Source organism: Natrix helvetica (assembly GCF_964273705.1).
Source record: "Natrix helvetica genome assembly, chromosome: Z".
In the NCBI taxonomy this organism is placed as follows: Eukaryota; Metazoa; Chordata; class Lepidosauria; order Squamata; family Natricidae; genus Natrix; species Natrix helvetica.
This window is the reverse complement of record NC_138554.1, coordinates 71,832,661-71,850,298: the sequence shown is the minus strand read 5'-3', so window position 1 is coordinate 71,850,298 and position 17,638 is coordinate 71,832,661. Positions and strand designations below refer to the sequence as shown.

The 17,638-nt window shown below is 38.8% G+C and overlaps 1 protein-coding gene across 2 annotated transcripts in view; it reads left to right on the top strand.

Annotated features, from left to right (window-relative positions):
* Positions 1-17,638, top strand: part of CDK13 (cyclin dependent kinase 13) — an 83,133-nt gene that overhangs the window by 54,273 nt on the left and 11,222 nt on the right. For both annotated transcript variants that reach the window (XM_081932309.1, XM_081932310.1), the window contains exons 8-10: positions 5,693-5,794; positions 11,173-11,250; positions 11,678-11,794. In XM_081932309.1, the coding sequence (XP_081788435.1) occupies positions 5,693-5,794; positions 11,173-11,250; positions 11,678-11,794 (297 nt within the window). The remainder of the gene's footprint in view (positions 1-5,692; positions 5,795-11,172; positions 11,251-11,677; positions 11,795-17,638) is intronic.

The following is a 17,638-nucleotide window of genomic DNA, read 5'->3' as shown; positions in this document are numbered from 1 at the left end:
TACATTCTATCGTGTGATGGAATATTTTTCTATACATCATAATATAAAGTTATTTAGGGTGAGGCTTGTACATAAGAAACATGTGGTAAGACAGAAACAGTGACAAATCCTTGAAGAACAGGGGCTGATTTGGAACTTCCGGCTGATGTCACAGCAGGATTGGATGCCAGGAAGAGGGTTCTGAAAGGAGTTAAAGCCACTCTGTAGGGGTGGTGAAGATAAGAGGGGCATCCTGCAGGTCGCAAAGAGCCACAACTTTTCCGCTCAACCCAGGGTGTTATCCTTCTCATCCACAAAGAGGAGAAGAGGCAGTCATTATGGCTGCCATAAAGCTGGGACAGCCGAGGCAACAAAGAAAATGTGTAGGAGCAATGTAGATGAACAGTGACTGGAGCTGGGTGAGAAGATTCCTTTTTTTCTTTAGACCCTAACCTTAAAAGGAAAAAAAGAGAGAAAATTCAGGAAAAGAGACTCTTAAAACTATCTGTTAAAACAGTAAATAACTATAGAGAGAAAAATCCTAGATCCGATTAAGGGGAGAAAAGCTAAAGACTTTCTTTTAAAAAATACAGAAAATTGGATTACTTAAACTGTCTAGGTACTGTATTGGAAATGAATTATAAAATGCTGGAACTATTTACCTGACTAGCTGACTTTGCTTTCATAAACTGAATTAAAACTTGGATTAATTAATTTGTTAGATTTGAAACAACACTAAAACCTAAGATGAGGGCGCCATCTGCTGGTGAATGGAAAATATACCATACCCTAACAAGATTGGGAAATTTTTGATAAGAGAACCAAACAAGACCTATTTGGAGGATTGTGGTGATTTACTGTTCTATAAATATCTATTTCATGATTACTGGAGATTCTATTGTGAGAACCAAGAAGACTCTTACAGAAAGTAAAGTGACTCTTGACTTTTGGAAAGTTGCCTGGACTATCTATGGAATGGATTAATAACCCTGAGATGTAAAGAATTATTATTGAATATTCTGAGGAGGAACATCAAACTTGATTTCTGGACCGCTGATAAGAGTAGGACTTATTAAAATAAAACAAGAGGCTTTACCAACGGGAGATGAGTGTTACTCCAGGAGAAATGGTGTTGATGTTTCAAGACATTAGGGATGCTATGACAAAGAATTACAGGGAAACACAGAACTTATTGCAAGGCATGAATGGGAAAATGGAAAATATCTTACAACTGATGAATGAATGAAGATCAAAGAGTCCAGGAAAGGGAGGAGATAACAGAAAGAGTAGACAAATCAGCAAATAAGATGAGAAGATGACAACAATAATAATGACTGATGAAATAAACCAAGGAAAAAGTACTTTTAAGAGATTTAAAAATGGAATCTGATAAGCTGGAAGATACTTTTGAAAGGGGGATCGGGGCATGGGTGGATATTTTGGAGACCTGGCAGCTTAGGATGATAGAGATGGGAGAATTACCTATATTGAATGGTGATGTAGGTGTTGATAGAGATAAAGATCCAAGAGAAGAGTACGGGAGGCAAGTTAAAAAACAAATAAGAATTTAAATATTAAAATGGGCAAGAAATGATCAATAGAAAGGAAATATTTTCTTTTTCTTTCTAATATAATGATGGCCTGATGAAAAACTAGAATAGAGGTAGAAATAAGAATGTGCACTTTTATATAAAGCAACAGTTAGATGCAAAGATTGAAGGTTGAAAGATAGTATTATGTATGTCCAAATAATATGATGATTGGCATTAGAATGACCTATTGAAATATTGAACAACCAATGAAAAGGCCTATTTTGTGAATTAACACAAGGATAAGTAATTATGACCTGACTAGAATTTGGAATAGAGGCAGAAATAAGTAATAGTGAGAATATTAACATATATAATTTTATATGATAGAATGAGAGTAATAATCAGATGGAAAGATTAGCGGTCAAAAGATAGTATTATTATGTATGCTTAAATAATATTACTATTGGTATTAAAATGAAACATTGACATATTAAAGTAAGACATGACTAACAGTGTATTAATCAGTAATTGCAACATCAGTAATTAACTGATTTTGTACATAGCATAGATTGCCATATTGGCTTTTGCTTTGAACAGCAAAAATTGATTCAGACCCGATCTTATGGGAGTTTGAAAAAAAACCTGAGAACAGCAGTGACTTCCAATGACATTCTAAAACATGATGGCTAACCTTTTTATCGTTGTGTGGCAAACGTGTGGGTGCACACACCCATAATGCAATGCATGTGTGCCCCCCGCGCCCTCCATGTATGCGTGTGCAACCCTGCATGCGCCCCACTTGCACCCGGCTTCCGCACATGCACAGCAGAGACCCGAAAACCAGCTGGCCAGTGGGAGGCTTGCACGCATGTGTGGTGGAGCTGAGCTGGGGTGATGGCTCGTGTGCTGGCAGAGAGGCTCTGCATGCCACCTGTGGCACATTTGCCATAGGTTCGCCATCATGGTTTTAAAACATCATTTTCTGAATCAGAAAATGATCAGAATTACTCTTCTATGGAAACTGATTAAGCAAATAATGCTAAAATTAGCAGTCACAGACCACCCAATTATTTTGTCTAAAAATGTAATTGCATTTGAAAAACAGCATTTTTTTTTAGTTCTTTTTTAAATTGAACTTTTAATCTTATAAATAACCCAGAGTCACTGAGAATGAGTTGGCCGTATAAATTTTCTTAAATCAATTAAATGAATAAAAGGAGGACATAGTGAATACTGACGCCCTAATTTCAAGAGTCTGGCTGAAGACAATCATTGCAAATACCTTGGCATTCTTCAAGCTGACAGTACTAAGCACACTAAAGTCATGATGTCAGAAGTGAATTCAGTAATGAGAAAGATTTTAGCGTTCAAACTCATAGGAGGAAATAGTATCAAGGTGATTAACATCTGGGCAATTCCAATATATATATGCAGATGAAATAGTGAATTAGAATGATTAAAATGAAACCTTTAGAACAAATGCAAACAAAGCCAGAATTGAGTAGACAGCTACAGAGAACAAATGAAACTTCTGCACAGAAGTGGAAGAAACAATGAACTATCTAGTTTGCTGCTACAAGAAAATCACACAGACTGATTACAAACAGACAGAACAATTACTTATAAGAAAGACAAAAAAAGTTTGGATAGTGGAATATTTGGAGACAGTAGAAGAGAAGAGAAAGAACTGAGGGGGGAAAACAAAATGCAAAGACCTGAAAATCGAAGTAGAATAACTATGGCAAAAGAAAGCAAAGTTAGTACAAATAGTAATAGGTGCCCTAGATCTAATCCCAAAATAACTGAAGCATCTCTTGAACATCAGCTTTGATAAAATCACTGTTGGTCAGTTGCAAAAGGCAGATTTATGTAGAACAGCTAATGTTCTTTGACAGTATCTTTAACACAACACCTGCCCATCCCAGGTCCTTGGGAAGGATTAAATTGAGGGATAAAAATGCCAATTCCAGTATAAACATCTGTTTGTGCCATGAGCCATAATACATTTACTTCATGTCAAACTGTTGAAGAAAAATGTGCATTAGCTGAATATGGAAAGTTAGTTATGAAGCATTGACAAGTTAAAAATTGGAACTTTTGACATGTACAGAAAACAAAAAATGAATATCAAAATAATTTAATGAAATGATTTACAAAGTCCTGGCAAGCAAAAGCATTACCTGTAATATAGATTACATTGTATCTACAAAAGATCATGGGGAAAGTGGATAAAGATAAATCCTGGCAATGACTTAGAACTGGAAGATTTAAAAAGAAACTGAGGGCTTTGAATATGGTTGCTCAAAAACAAGCTTTTCAAATTAATGCTGTTAAAACTAGAATTGAAAAATTGTCAAATGACTCAAGATACAAATTGTACAGAAGGCAATAGATGCAATAGAACATATATCCAGCTCACAGGATTTGTGATCATAGTTATAATAAATTATATAAGATAATTGCCAAAATTATTTACTGGAACATCTGTAAAAATGATCATGTGCCTGTAACAAGAAATTGAAAAAGTAGTTGAAAATAGCAGTTTAAAATATTGTGGGATTTTAGAATACAGACCAGTATGTTATCTGGCTCATAAAATACAAGATATAACTACAGTTGAAAAGAAGAAAGTATGGATAATTGATGTAGCAATACCAGGGAATAATAGGACAAAAGGACAAAGAATTGGAGATCACAAAAATATGAAGATCTAAAAATCAAAACTGAAAGCTTATGGCATAGGCTGGCTGTGGTAGTCGTATTGGTTATTGGGCATGCTGGGTGGCGTACCAAGAAATCTTGGATGGCACTTAGAGAAATTATGTATTGACATTTAAGCATCCAATCTGTCAATTACAAAACATCATACTGTTTGGATCTAAACATATATCTTGCCAATACATTACAACATCCTAAATTCTTGTGAAGAATTTGATGCATATAAAGATTAACAGAAGCTAAAAAAAAAAACTGGTTGCTTTTATTTCATGCTGTTATGTAGAAAATAATAATCTATTAAACGTATAGTCCCCTTGACTCCCAACAGCTCAGTACCAATTTAGGAAATAAAATTTCAAAAACAAATCTGTAATTCTATTGAAAAGTGAGCTCAGAAGATTTATAGCAGTGATGGCGAACCTATGGCACGCGTGCCACAGGTGGCACGTGGAGCCATTTGTCAGGACACGTGAGGCGCTGCCCTGTCAGCTGGCCAGTGCGCATGTGCGCGCTGATCAGCTGAGTTCATCCTTTTTTAAAGCCATTTTTCGCCCTCCCCAGGCTCCAGACGCTTTATAGGAGCCTGGGGAGGGCGAAAAGAGCCTCCCCCGCCCTCCCTGGAGCTTCCCAGAAGCCTCCAGAGCGCAAAAGACCAGCCCTGCGGGCAAACCGGACATTTGGGAATGGACTTCCGGTTTGCTCGGAGGTTCGTTTTGACTGCTCTGGAGGCTTCAGGGAAGCATCCTGAAGGTCCCTGAAGCTTTTGGAGCTCTCAAAACGACCCTCCGAGCAAACCGGAAGTGACTTGGGAAGTGACCTGGGGAGGGCAAAAATAGCCTCCCCTGCCCCCCCGGAAGCCCTCCGGAGGCTTCCGGGACCTTCAGGAGGCTTCCCTGAAGCCCCCAGAGCACTCAAATGAACCTCTGAGCAAACCGGAAGTGACTTCCGGTTTGCTCAGAGGTTCGTTTTGACTGCTCCGGAGGCTTCAAGGAAGCATCCTGAAGGTCCCTGAAGCCTTCGGAGTGCTCAAAATGACCCTCCGAGCAAACCGGAAGTCACTTCCGGTTTGCTCAGAGGTTCATTTTGAGTGCTCTGGGGGCTTCAGGGAAGCCTCCTGAAGGTCCCGGAAGCCTCCGGGGGGGCAGGGGAGGCTATTTTTGCCCTCCCCAGGCTCCTATAAAGCCTCTGGAACCTGGCGAGGGCGAAGAAACCATGCAAAAAATGGGGAGGTCGCACTTGTAATGTGCGCATGCGCACGGGGGTTTGTGCATTGCACTATGGGTGCGGCATGCCCGCACACAACCCCCCTGCGCTCCCCCCACTTATGGCCCGCGAGCAAAAAAAGGTTCACCATCGCTGATTTATAGGATGATTTAATTCATTTTGATAACATTATTTGGAAAAATGTTTAGTGGGAAATTATGTTTAAATAAAAATGCAAAAATATATTCTTTTTTTCCTAGTCGTCCATATACCAACAAAGTTATCACTTTATGGTACCGTCCCCCTGAACTTTTGCTAGGAGAGGAACGATACACACCTGCCATTGATGTCTGGAGCTGTGGGTGAGGCATTTTTTGCTAACAAACTTTATGCAGCAAAGTAATTTTACAAAAGGTACAAATTACGTGGTATAATGGATAAATTTGAACCAGAGAACAGGATACATTACACTGTAGCAGCAATTGTTTTATTGACAGTGTTGGACATTATCTCTAGAGTCTGTTAAAAAGTGGTGCAATTACAGTTCCTGTTTATACTTACATAAAATGTAACTGACTGAATACAAAAACAGGTATGTGCTAATGGAATTAATGAGGCCATTAGAGTGTAAATACAATGCAGTGAAACTGGACCACAAATAAAGTGAGGTTTCCAATGATTTCAAAATATTTTCTGAATGTAGTTTTTTTAGGAGTTGCTTTTAGTTTTTTGGAGATTTTCAGCATTCCTGGGCTTTCTAAATATTTTAAGCAAGTCGTCCCAAAAGTTTCAGGAGGCAATTGGACTTTCTTGGTTTTTTTTTTTTTTGAAGACATTTTGCTTCTCACCCAATAAGCTGCTTCAAGCTGTGACAGGATAGTGAGGAATGGAATTATTTTTATTCCTTGCAGACAACTGGTAATCTGCATTCTTTTAGAGCACAAGTGTCAAACTCGAAGCCTGTGGGCCAGATATGGATTACGCCTCTCCACCATGTCCCATTTTCAGCCAGCAGAGTGCTATTGGAGGCCCATTTTGGCCGGCAGAGGCACCGCGGACTGGTCTTTCGATATTTCCAGGCTGGCCCCATAGGCAGGAGGCAGAGTACTGCAGGAGGCCAACCATGCCAAATACGGGGTGCATGGGGCCATGTGAGGCCCCCCACACCCTGTTTTGGCTGGGAGAGTGCTGCAGGAGCCAGCACCTTCTTCACCTTTTCTTTGGCATCTGCCAACTAGAACTAGATACCCTCCAAGATCTGGATGGCTGTTGTTCAGGAGAGCCAAAAATGTTTCACCTGTTGGCATCGCAGTTGGACGGTTAGCTCCGTGGAGCACCACGAGACCCAGCCAATACCTGTTTGCCAGGAGACCCTATGGGGCCAAAACCACCCCAGAGGGGTGGTGAAGAAAGGAGGGATGCTTTGTAGATTGCGAGGAAATAGCAATTTCCTTGTTTGAGCCAAAAAAAACCCTCTTGATCAGCAGCAGAGATAATGGCCATTTTGGCAAGGCCAAAGCTGTGACAACTGGGACAAGATGAATACGTACTGGAATAATTTGTGGACAGTGGATTGAAACTGGGTGATATAATTTTCAACTTCTATATTAGAGACTTAAACCCAAATAAAAAAAAATTCTTTAAAAAGAGACTCTCCAAAACGTGAAGAAAATGGCAATTTATCATACAGAGAAAGATTATAATCTAAAAGTGAAACAAACTGTTAATGGAAAACTGTGAAGCTTTAAAAATAGAGAAAGACTGGACTAAAACTGGTAAGTAGCATGAAAAGTGATTTAATCTGTGGATAATATTGTTAGATTATTGGAAGAATTTGTACAAAGAAAGGAACTTTGCTTTTTATTTTTTTATCCCCCCCCCCCAATCTTTGCTGTGTTTGATGCAGGATTTTAGAGTGGGGATGCCACCTACTAGTCAAAGAGGATACTTTATTAGTACATGTGGGAATAACCTTGGAAAGTAAGATTTATTTGATATTATTTCATAATACAAGAACAACAAAGAGAAGAAAAAAGAGAATAGTGAAAGGAAAGCAACATCTGGAAGGCCTTTTTATTTTGGTTTCATATCTACTGGAGTTTTGGCTGGTTAGAAGTATTAGTGAGTCGTTTGAAGATTTTTAAAGCAGGTGGATTACTAGTAACCAGAAACATCCTTGAAACTGAACATCTGCCTTTGTGTGGACTAAAGGCATTTGGGGAAATTTGGTAGGCCAATTTGGATTATTAAAATCATTTGACAGAACATTCTACAAGAAGAAGGAAGACAAATTAAACAAGATTTTAAAATTTGGAAAACTTAGAGGGTGCTGGAAAAATTTAAGGATGGAAACTGGAAAAATTTAAGGATTATAAATTTAGGGAAATTTTTGTTAAGATAATTAATAATTCTTTTATGAACAGAATGTTGTCTGGATTTCCTCTTTAATATTTTCACATATACATAATTCATTTTACATTATATTTCCATTTCCAATTTTTGCCGTGTTACTTTTCTTCTCATATTTTCCAACTTTTAATTTTTATTATATACATAAACAATATCGTTTTTTCTTCCCTTTAAAGATAAACCAAATTTATCATTTCCTTTCCATCTATTTTCTTCAAGTAACATATGCCTTCAAATTCAGTTTCTTATATAGTAAGCATTTAACATAATTACTTTGCACACTTAAAAGTATTAATATAGCTCACACACGTCTTAATTAGGTACATACTATTGCCATGTTTAAAATATTTCATTCCATTCTACTAATTTCATTCTACTAATCACCAATTCCTAGATTTTCTTTTCCCTTTTTCTTCTTTTTATATGTTTTATATCTTCTGAATTTTTTTCTATCACTTTTTGATAGATTGTTTGATTGGCTCTCCCCCAAGTTTTCCTTTTCTACCTCCCATTGTTTCTCTCTTTATTTTGGGCTAATTTCTTTTTTGGATACTGTTAAGTAATTAAGCTCCCCGTTAGAAGTATTCAGAGTCCGGTTAACAGTCCAAGTCATACACGGTTCAGTAATTCAGTTATCAAGCATAGTCAGTCTAACACACAAAGTATAGCTAAACAGTAGCAAACCACAATACCTCAAAATACACCGACCAACGTCTAACAAAAACAGAGAGCTAACAGCCATTCTGGCTCCCTCTTATGGCTGCTTGAGGTAACAAACCAATTACATCTCTTAAGCATTTAAAGTAACAGTAAAGTAATCATAGCTTATATACATTGCCAAGCCAAGCCTAGGGTTACATCCCTAACAGATACCATTTTCCTTTTTTCCTCTACTCTTTCTGTGCCTCTATAAATCTCAATAGCATTGTCCCACTGAGTTTTGTTTTTCATTTCTTTTTCTACCTTGTTAGTTTTTTGTTCATTTGCATTTCTTGTCTGTTCCTCTCCTATCTCCTGTTTCAACAATTTTTCTGGCTCCTTTTCTGGCACTTTATTACCTTTTAATGTTGTTCATGCATTTTTTAACATTTCCAACAATTCCTTGAACATCCCACTCACCATGATCAGGTTTAACATACTTTTAGTATTTTTATGTTTTACCACAATTAATTTAGTCCCTCTTCTTATTTCCACTCTTTAATACCAGGTCCCAAAATAGTCCAGTCCACTTCAAAGATCCTTTATTTTCTTCCTCAGCCGTAAACAAAATGAAGTCAAATAGTAGAAAAGGACCACACCCTCTACAAGGGACCACAAGGGACCTCTTGAAGGCGGTTTGCCGGCAGGGTTTTCGCGTAGCTCCACAGAGCTCACTATTTCCCCAGCCATTCTCACTGTGACACTTCCGGGTTCAGCAGTGATTAGTTTAGTATATCGGTATAAAATGTTTCAACATAGGAAAACAAATTCAGTTTATAAAGAAATATTATTGATGTTTCAATGTATTAAGTAAGATATGACAAGGAATCATAGGTAGATGATGGAATTGATGCAGAATACAGATATAAGACTAGAAAACCCTCAGTAAATGACAATAAAAAATGAACAAAAAATTCAGAAAATCGAAGAAAAACCAGAAAGAGCTGAGGAAAGAATAGAGGAGATATATCCAAAATTGATACAAGCAGACGAAGAGATGGAAGTGATAGCAATAGTTTCTAACACAGAACAAATAGAATATATTTTAAGAATTCAAATAGAAAATAGAAAACTCCTAAAAATGATAGGGGAACTATGGATGGGTGCTCTAGAGATTCAACAGCAAGAGATAGAAGTGGTGACAGATGAAATATTTAGATTAAATAAACATGATAAAAGGAGTTACAAAGAAGTTATCGCCTCTCGGCCTTTTGGCTAAGATCAAGTGCAGTATCTCTTCTAATCAGTTTAATAAAAGGAGTTACAGGATACCAGAGGAAAAGCATGAAAAATTCACCAGGAAGTTAATAAGAGTTTAAATTCTAAAAAGGGCAAGGGATGATGCATAGATATAGAATAATTTTTTAGCATGGTGGTTATTACATTAAGTGTTGGAAAAATATTGAAATATAATAGAACATATTATAATTACTATGCATACACAAAGAATGTTATAAATTGAAAGATTATGATTATGTATATTTAAAAGGTAATATTATCAGAATTGTATGTAAATTATATTGATCCTGTCAATACACTATTTATCATACATTTTTGGATGTTAAAGAAAAAAAATCATAAATAAATAAAAAGAGCCAAAAATATATGGCTCTTCACCCAGATCTTTGATGAGAGAGAGTGAGCCCCCTCATATCACTGAGTTTGTCATCTTTTATCTTAATCTTTTACCTGTGGTTGATTTAATTGTAATTTTTTTATTGTTGTGAGCCAACTAGAGACATTGAGAATTGAGTGGTATATCAAATTTGTAAATTATTACTAATATTAACTCCTCCTCTAGGGCTTAATAAAGATTGATAGAGTGTTGGACAGACAGTTTTTAGAAACATCTGGAGAAATTGTCAGTTCATTTATGCTCTACTTCTTTACAAAAGAGTCAAGTCCCATAGCAGCTGGGGACTCTAATGTGTCTTTAATCTCTACATTATAGAATAGAAACTATTTGTGCAAGAAAGTAAATCTCCCTTTTTTCTGGAATAACTGTTTTGAATGTAAAGGGGAAAAATGCATCTTGAGTCTGTGTCAAACACCCACTCTGGCCATGCTCACTTCTCCTGTCTTCAGGGTCACCTGAGTAGTGCTCCTGGTTCCTGTACTCTGCAATTCCCCATCCCCTGGAAATCCATTCCTATTCCCACACTATTTAAAGTGTGTTCATCCCAATTGTATTGCTAAAAACTCACCCTTTGAATGGTGTGGGACTAGGAATGGATTTCCAGATCTGGGGAGGGAATTGCAGATTACAGGAGCACTACTCAGGTAACCCCGAAGACCCAGATAAACCTCCAAGTGCTTCAACGACCCTCTAAAATGATACAGATTACCAGCTGTCTGTAAGGACTATAAATCCTTCCATACCTCACTATCTTGTCAGAACTGAAGAAGCTTCTAGGATGAGAAGAGAAACATCTTCAAAATAAAATAAACGAGAAAGTCCAGTTGCTTCCTGAAAAAGGACCTTTGGGACAATCATGACCTGGATCACTGAGACGCTCCACAGACTTGAAGCTGAAAGTAGTTTTTCTGGAGAAATGTTATTAAGGATTAATTGCATAATTTGATAGCAGTTTGGACCAATAGTCTCCTAGAATTATTTGCTCTCTTTTTGTAGATGTATCCTGGGTGAACTTTTTACTAAAAAGCCAATTTTTCAAGCAAATCAAGAACTTGCTCAACTGGAATTGATAAGGTCAGTATATGCTAGGTTTCTAAAAAATCTACTTTTCAGCAAATAATCTGCAATTATTTATCTTCATACAATTAAAATATATTATTTGCCATATTTTACAAAAAATAAAAAGAACTTTATGCAAACAAATGATTGTTTAAAAAGTGAGAAACTAGAGTTTGCTTTTTAAGCACTTACAATTTTTGTCTCCTTTTGTTGCAGTACTTTTTAATAAAAATAAAATATTGCACCCAACAAGCCATATAGTTTTATTGGGCAAACAAAATTCTCTTCTGATGGGATATTCTTACAATTTAAAATTTATTTGGTCTTTTAAAGTATCGCTAATCGTGTAGATTTGAGTGGCATTGTTTTAATTAAATCCATGTTTGATGGAGTAACCTTTGTGGTACTTGTTAATGTTATGACATATATTGTTTTTACACAGCCGCATATGTGGGAGTCCTTGTCCTGCAGTATGGCCTGATGTTATAAAATTGGCATATTTCAATACCATGAAACCAAAGAAGCAATATCGTCGAAGGCTGAGGGAAGAGTTTGCTTTGTAAGAATTTAACTATTTAAATATAATATGTTTTCTCCCCCATTCATGAATTTATTTTGTTGTTTATGATCTTCATATCATGTATCTATGTAATATCACCTTTGAAAAGAAGCAGAATTTATAGACAACAAAAGATACTCCAGCCTAGGTAGACCCAGATCAGGAAACAACAGAAAGAGTGGAACTAACTTTTATTGAGAAAGGCTATAGTAATATAAATCTTGCATGTCTGCTTATGTTTTACATTACCTTTCATCCAATCTAAGTTTTTTCCCAAGCCTTCCCAGAGATTAAGGAATGCTTTTGCTCTTATTTTATGCCAGCTGTGACTATTTACTTCAAACTATTTTCATAAGTCTCTATACATTTTTGTATGATTCAAAAACAGTTTTGAAAAGTGATCTTTATTTAGTTAAGTTGATATTCTCTACCTTGAGAGAAATAAATATTGCATGTGAGACAAATACTATTTTATTTATTGGAGTAACTTGTGAGATGGGCGACCATATCAATTTTATAAATAAATAAGGATATTTTAATGAATTCAACAGAAAAATAATCCTCGAAATCAGCTGTTTAGTTATCTGTATTCAATTATCTACATAGTCCCACCATTTGTTACACACTTTTGTCAATGATGGATGAGCATCTTAAAGCCATTGCAAAAAAAATTCATATCCTATCCCTCTAACTTGGTCCTGATAGACCTTTCTACCTCTTTGAGTAAAAAAAAAGATGCTAATAAAAATATTTCTTCAATATTGAGAAAATATAGCATTTGCAATTGCTTCTTGGATGGCTCATAACATTGGATGCAAAATATTGCAACAAAATTTGCTTCTTGTATTTCTAACTCTTTAATTGATGTTTTGGATGTTAGTCACATGCCCCAAGAAATCGATATGATCATGTAAATATCATTTACATCCCCCACAATAGATAACCATGAATTTTTTGATCCAAACTTGGGTCTTGAATTTTTTTTCTTTATAAGTGAAATTTTGTGTGATATTGCTTTGATCGACAATGTGTTTTTGGGTCATAATTATGATCAACTGTTACAATGTTGTAAATTTTTTGAAATTCCTCAACTTTATTCTTATAGAATGGTAAAAGTTGCTGGCAAATTTCAGTTCTTATGGCATTCATCTTTGCCATCAAGCATGAAAAGAACCCATCTTGCACAATCTTCTGATATTGAAGAAATCAATAACATGACCAATGTGTTCCTGTGAAATGTCATGTTTGATAGCAATTCCTCTTTGAGTGTCTGTTGACTGTCAGTTTATCTACATTTCTTATATGAAATTCTTTATTTATTTTGTTCAAGTTGTGCTGTTGTTCAAGGAAATCACTTTTGCCCAGTTTACCATTTTTACATTTTTTTTTGGTGCAGTTTTTATGCAGTTTTTATGTCATTTACTGTCACTGCCATAAGCATTTGGAATTGAATTTCAGTTGGAAGAACTCCTTTAGCAGTCAAACATTCAATTAAAGCATGTTGCTTAAAATGCTGTGATAAATGCTCATTTAAGCCTTCTGTTTCACAAACAATAACAATATCACTATTTCTCATAGTAATTTCCACCAACTGAAAGGAAAGATCAGATCCTAAAGAATTTGTCAGAATTTCTAGTTTTGAGGAATTACTTTTCATTCAGACTCATTGTTATATTTAACATTTAACATATGCACATTATATTTAACATTACATTTTTTTGAAGAAGTTTTTTATTTTTCCCATTCAAATACATTCACAATTATACATGCCGTCGACGGGAGAGGCTTCTGAGGTGGCTCGGGAGTTCATGGCTTCCATGACGGCCATGGACCTGACCCAATTAGTTCAGGGCCCCACTCACGAAGGTGGTCACACACTGGACCTTGTTTTCATATCTGAGCAGTGGACGAGTGATCTGGGAATGGGGGATTTAGTCATCACGCCCCTGTCATGGTCTGATCACTCATCTCTCTGGCTGAACTTCCCTGGCGCTACCTCCCACCGCGAGGAGGCGGAACCAGACTCTCTAAGCTGGTACCGCCCCAGGCACCTGATGGAACCGGATAGATTCCAGACGGAGCTTGGGCCAATACCTATAGCCCTGACCCGCTCCCGGTCAGAGGACCTAGCGGCCGCCTGGAATAGGGCGGCGGCTGGGGCCTTGGACCGGGTTGCGCCTTTGCGACGTCTCCTGCGGCAGCGATCCACCCGGGCTCCTTGGTTTACCGAGGAGCTGAGGGTGATGAAACGCCACAGGAGACGTCTAGAGAGCAGGTGGAGGTCCTCACGCTCCGAATCTGATCGAGCACAGGTAAGAGCCTACTTGCGGACTTACCTTGTGGCATTAAGGGTGGCCAAACGTAGACATTGTGCCGCCCTTATTGCGTCCGCCGATAACCGCCCTGCCGCCCTGTTTCGGGTGACCCGCTCCCTCCTATCACAGAGGACGCGGGGGGCACCCCTGCAGGGAAGAGCAGAGGAGTTTGGGGAATATCTGCAGGACAAAGTCGCTCAGATCCGGAGCGGATGGGCCCCCTTCAGTGGACTGGACGAGCCGTCAACAGCGAGTCTTGTGAGACCATTCTGGGAGGAGTTTGACTCTGTTGCCCCCGAGGATTTGGACAGGTTACGTGGACGGCTGCGACCCACCACATGTTCAATGGACCCGTGTCCCTCCTGGCTGGTACTGGCATCCTGGGAGACGACACGAGGCTGGCTTCTGGGCCTGGTGAACGCTTCGTTGGGTGAGGGATCCTTGCCAACCGCCTTGAAAGAGGCGGTGGTGAGGCCCCTGCTCAAGAAGCCTTCACTGGACCCAACGGAACTAGCTAATTACCGTCCAGTCTCCAACCTTCCCTTTTTGGCGAAGGTTGTTGAGAATGTGGTGGCGCAGCAATTTCCGCGACACCTTGACGAATCCGAATATCTAGACTCACGCCAGTCCGGTTTCCGACCCGGGCACAGCACGGAGACAGCCTTGGTCGCGTTGGTTGATGATCTCTGGAGGGCCAGAGATAGAGGTTGTTCCTCTATCCTGGTCCTATTAGACCTCTCAGCGGCTTTTGATACCATCGGCCATGGTATCCTATTGCACCGGCTGGGGGGGATGGGAGTCGGAGGCACCGTTCTACGGTGGTTCGGCTCCTACCTCTCTGACCGGACGCAATGTGTGTTGACAGGGGGGCAGAGGTCGACCCTGAGGCCACTCTCTTGTGGGGTGCCGCAGGGGTCGGTCCTCTCGCCCCTCCTGTTCAACGCATATGTGAAGCCGCTGGGGGAGATCATCCGTGGTTTTGGGGTTGAATACCATCTGTACGCTGATGATACACAGCTGTACATCTCAATCCCAAACCACCCCAACGAGGCTGTCGAAGTGATGTCCCGGTGTTTGTAAGCCGTCGGGGTCTGGATGGGGGACAACAGACTCAAACTCAACCCCTCCAAGACTGAGTGGCTGTGGCTACCGGCACCCCGGTTCAGCCAGCTAACTCCATCGCTGGCCATAGGGGGTGAACAACTCCCCCCTGTGGAGCGGGCACGCAATTTGGGCGTCCTCCTAGATGCCCGGCTGTCTATGGATGACCATGTGGCAGCCGTGGCAAGGGGGGCGTTCCACCAGGTTTGCCTGGTGCGTCAATTGCGCCCCCTACTGGACCGGGATGCCCTACGCACGGTCACTCATGCGCTGGTGACGTCTCGCCTGGACTACTGCAATGCCCTCTACATGGGGCTTCCCTTGGGACGCATCCGAAGACTACAGCTAGTCCAGAACGCAGCCGCGCGGGTGATTATGGGGAGCTCAAGATACTCCCACGTGACACCTCTCCTGCGCGAGCTGCACTGGCTACCTGTGGTTTTTCGGGTGCGTTTCAAGGTATTGATTACCATCTTTAAAGCGCTCCATGGCACAGGACCCAGTTACCTGCGGGATCGTATCCTCCCGCACACATCCCTACGACCAATCCGCTCTCACAGGGAGGGACTACTACTGGTGCCGTCCACTAGGCAGTGCCAGCGGGTGACGCCTAGGGGTAGGACCTTCTCTGTGATGGGCCCAACCCTCTGGAATGACCTCCCCCCCGACATTAGAACTACCACTGACTTCCGTTCCTTCCGTCAAAAATTAAAGACTCACCTGTTTCGATTAGCTGGCCTTGCACATTCTTAGTTTTTACCTCCCGGTGGATATATTTTAATGGGTTATTTTGGGTAATATTTTAACTCCTGGGTTATTAGAGCTTTTAATGTACTATATTTATTATTCTATATACAGTCTTGCAACCTCCTCCACCTACGTATTTAATTATTTAACTGTTTTATGTATGTATTTTATAACACATTTTAGTGACTGTACACCGCCCCGAGTTCCTTTCCGGAGAGGGGACGGTCTATAAATACGAATAATAAATAAATAAAAATAAAAATTCTTATAAGTGCTATTAACATTTATCTATTAACCATTAATGTTTATCACTATCTTCTTACAAATATATAAAATACAGTTTGGGTCACTTTCTTGCCACCCAATATTTCCATCTTATTCTGCAACAACCTTGCTCCTTCCGATTTTTCAACCTCCCTTCACTGCCTTCTTCTTTGCTTCTCTCCCTCCTCTTTTCTTCTTCCCCTCTTTTTCTCCCAGTCCTCTCTTCTCCTCCTTCTTAACCTCTCTCCTACTCTTACTTCTCTTCCCTTTCTTCCTCTGCTTTGCCCTTCCTTCCTTCCTTTTCTTCCTCATCCTCCCTCCTTTCCGTTCTTGCCCTTGCTTATTGCTTTCTCTGATGGGTTCTCGGGGTTTCAGCGATCCCAACATAAAAATAATTTTCTCTGTAACATTTTGCTTCCCATTATTAAATCCACTTGTACCGTTTTTTAAATTTGTATACTTGTATTTTAATACTTTCCTAACCCCCCCCCCCCCCCCGATTTAATAATGTGTCATCTGGGTTCTCTATTTTATGCTTTATTCCTTTCTATTTGTATCTCTTTTCTAACTAATCGTAAAATCGCCCCGAAAGTACTTTTCGAAGTACTTTTTTCCAGCTTTATTGGTATTGTTTGAAACTAAAATAATATTCTTGGTAATATATTCATCTTAATTACTGCTATTCTTCCCATTAATGGTAATTGTAAATTTTTCCATTTCTCTACATTTCAATTTGATTTATAGTAATTATCTTCCTTGATAGTTACCACGAAGTCAGTATTTTACTTTATTTACTATTTGAATATTTAATTTCTCCATTATTTCCTTTTTCTGTTTTTCTGTTATATTCTTCCCTAAGATTTTTGTTTTATCTTTATTAATTTTCAATCCTGCTACTTCTCCATACTCTTCTATTTGCTCAAGTAGCTTTGGTCCTGTTTCTATTGGATCTTCCATAATAAATACTAACTCATCTGCAAATGCTTGCAATTAATATTCTTCTTTCTTAACTTTCATTCCTTTTATTTCTTTGTCTTGTCTTATCTTTCTATTCAAAACCTCTAATGTGAGTATAAATCATAGTGGAGATAGCGGGCACCCTTGCCTAGTCCCTTTTCTAATAGGCACTTTTTTTTCATATCCCCATTTATCATCACTTTAGCCTATTCTTTATAAATAGTTTTAACCATATTTATAAATCACTCCCCAAAATCCATCATTTGCAATTGCATTATCATAAATTGCCAATTTACATTATCAAAAGCTTTCCGTGCATCCAAAAATAACAATACCATTTGCTTCTCTGAATGTGCTTCATAATAATCTAGTGCATTCAATATAATCCGCATATTATCTCTGATTCTGTCTTTTAGGTAGAAAACCATTTTGATCTAAATGTATAAATTCACTTAACGGT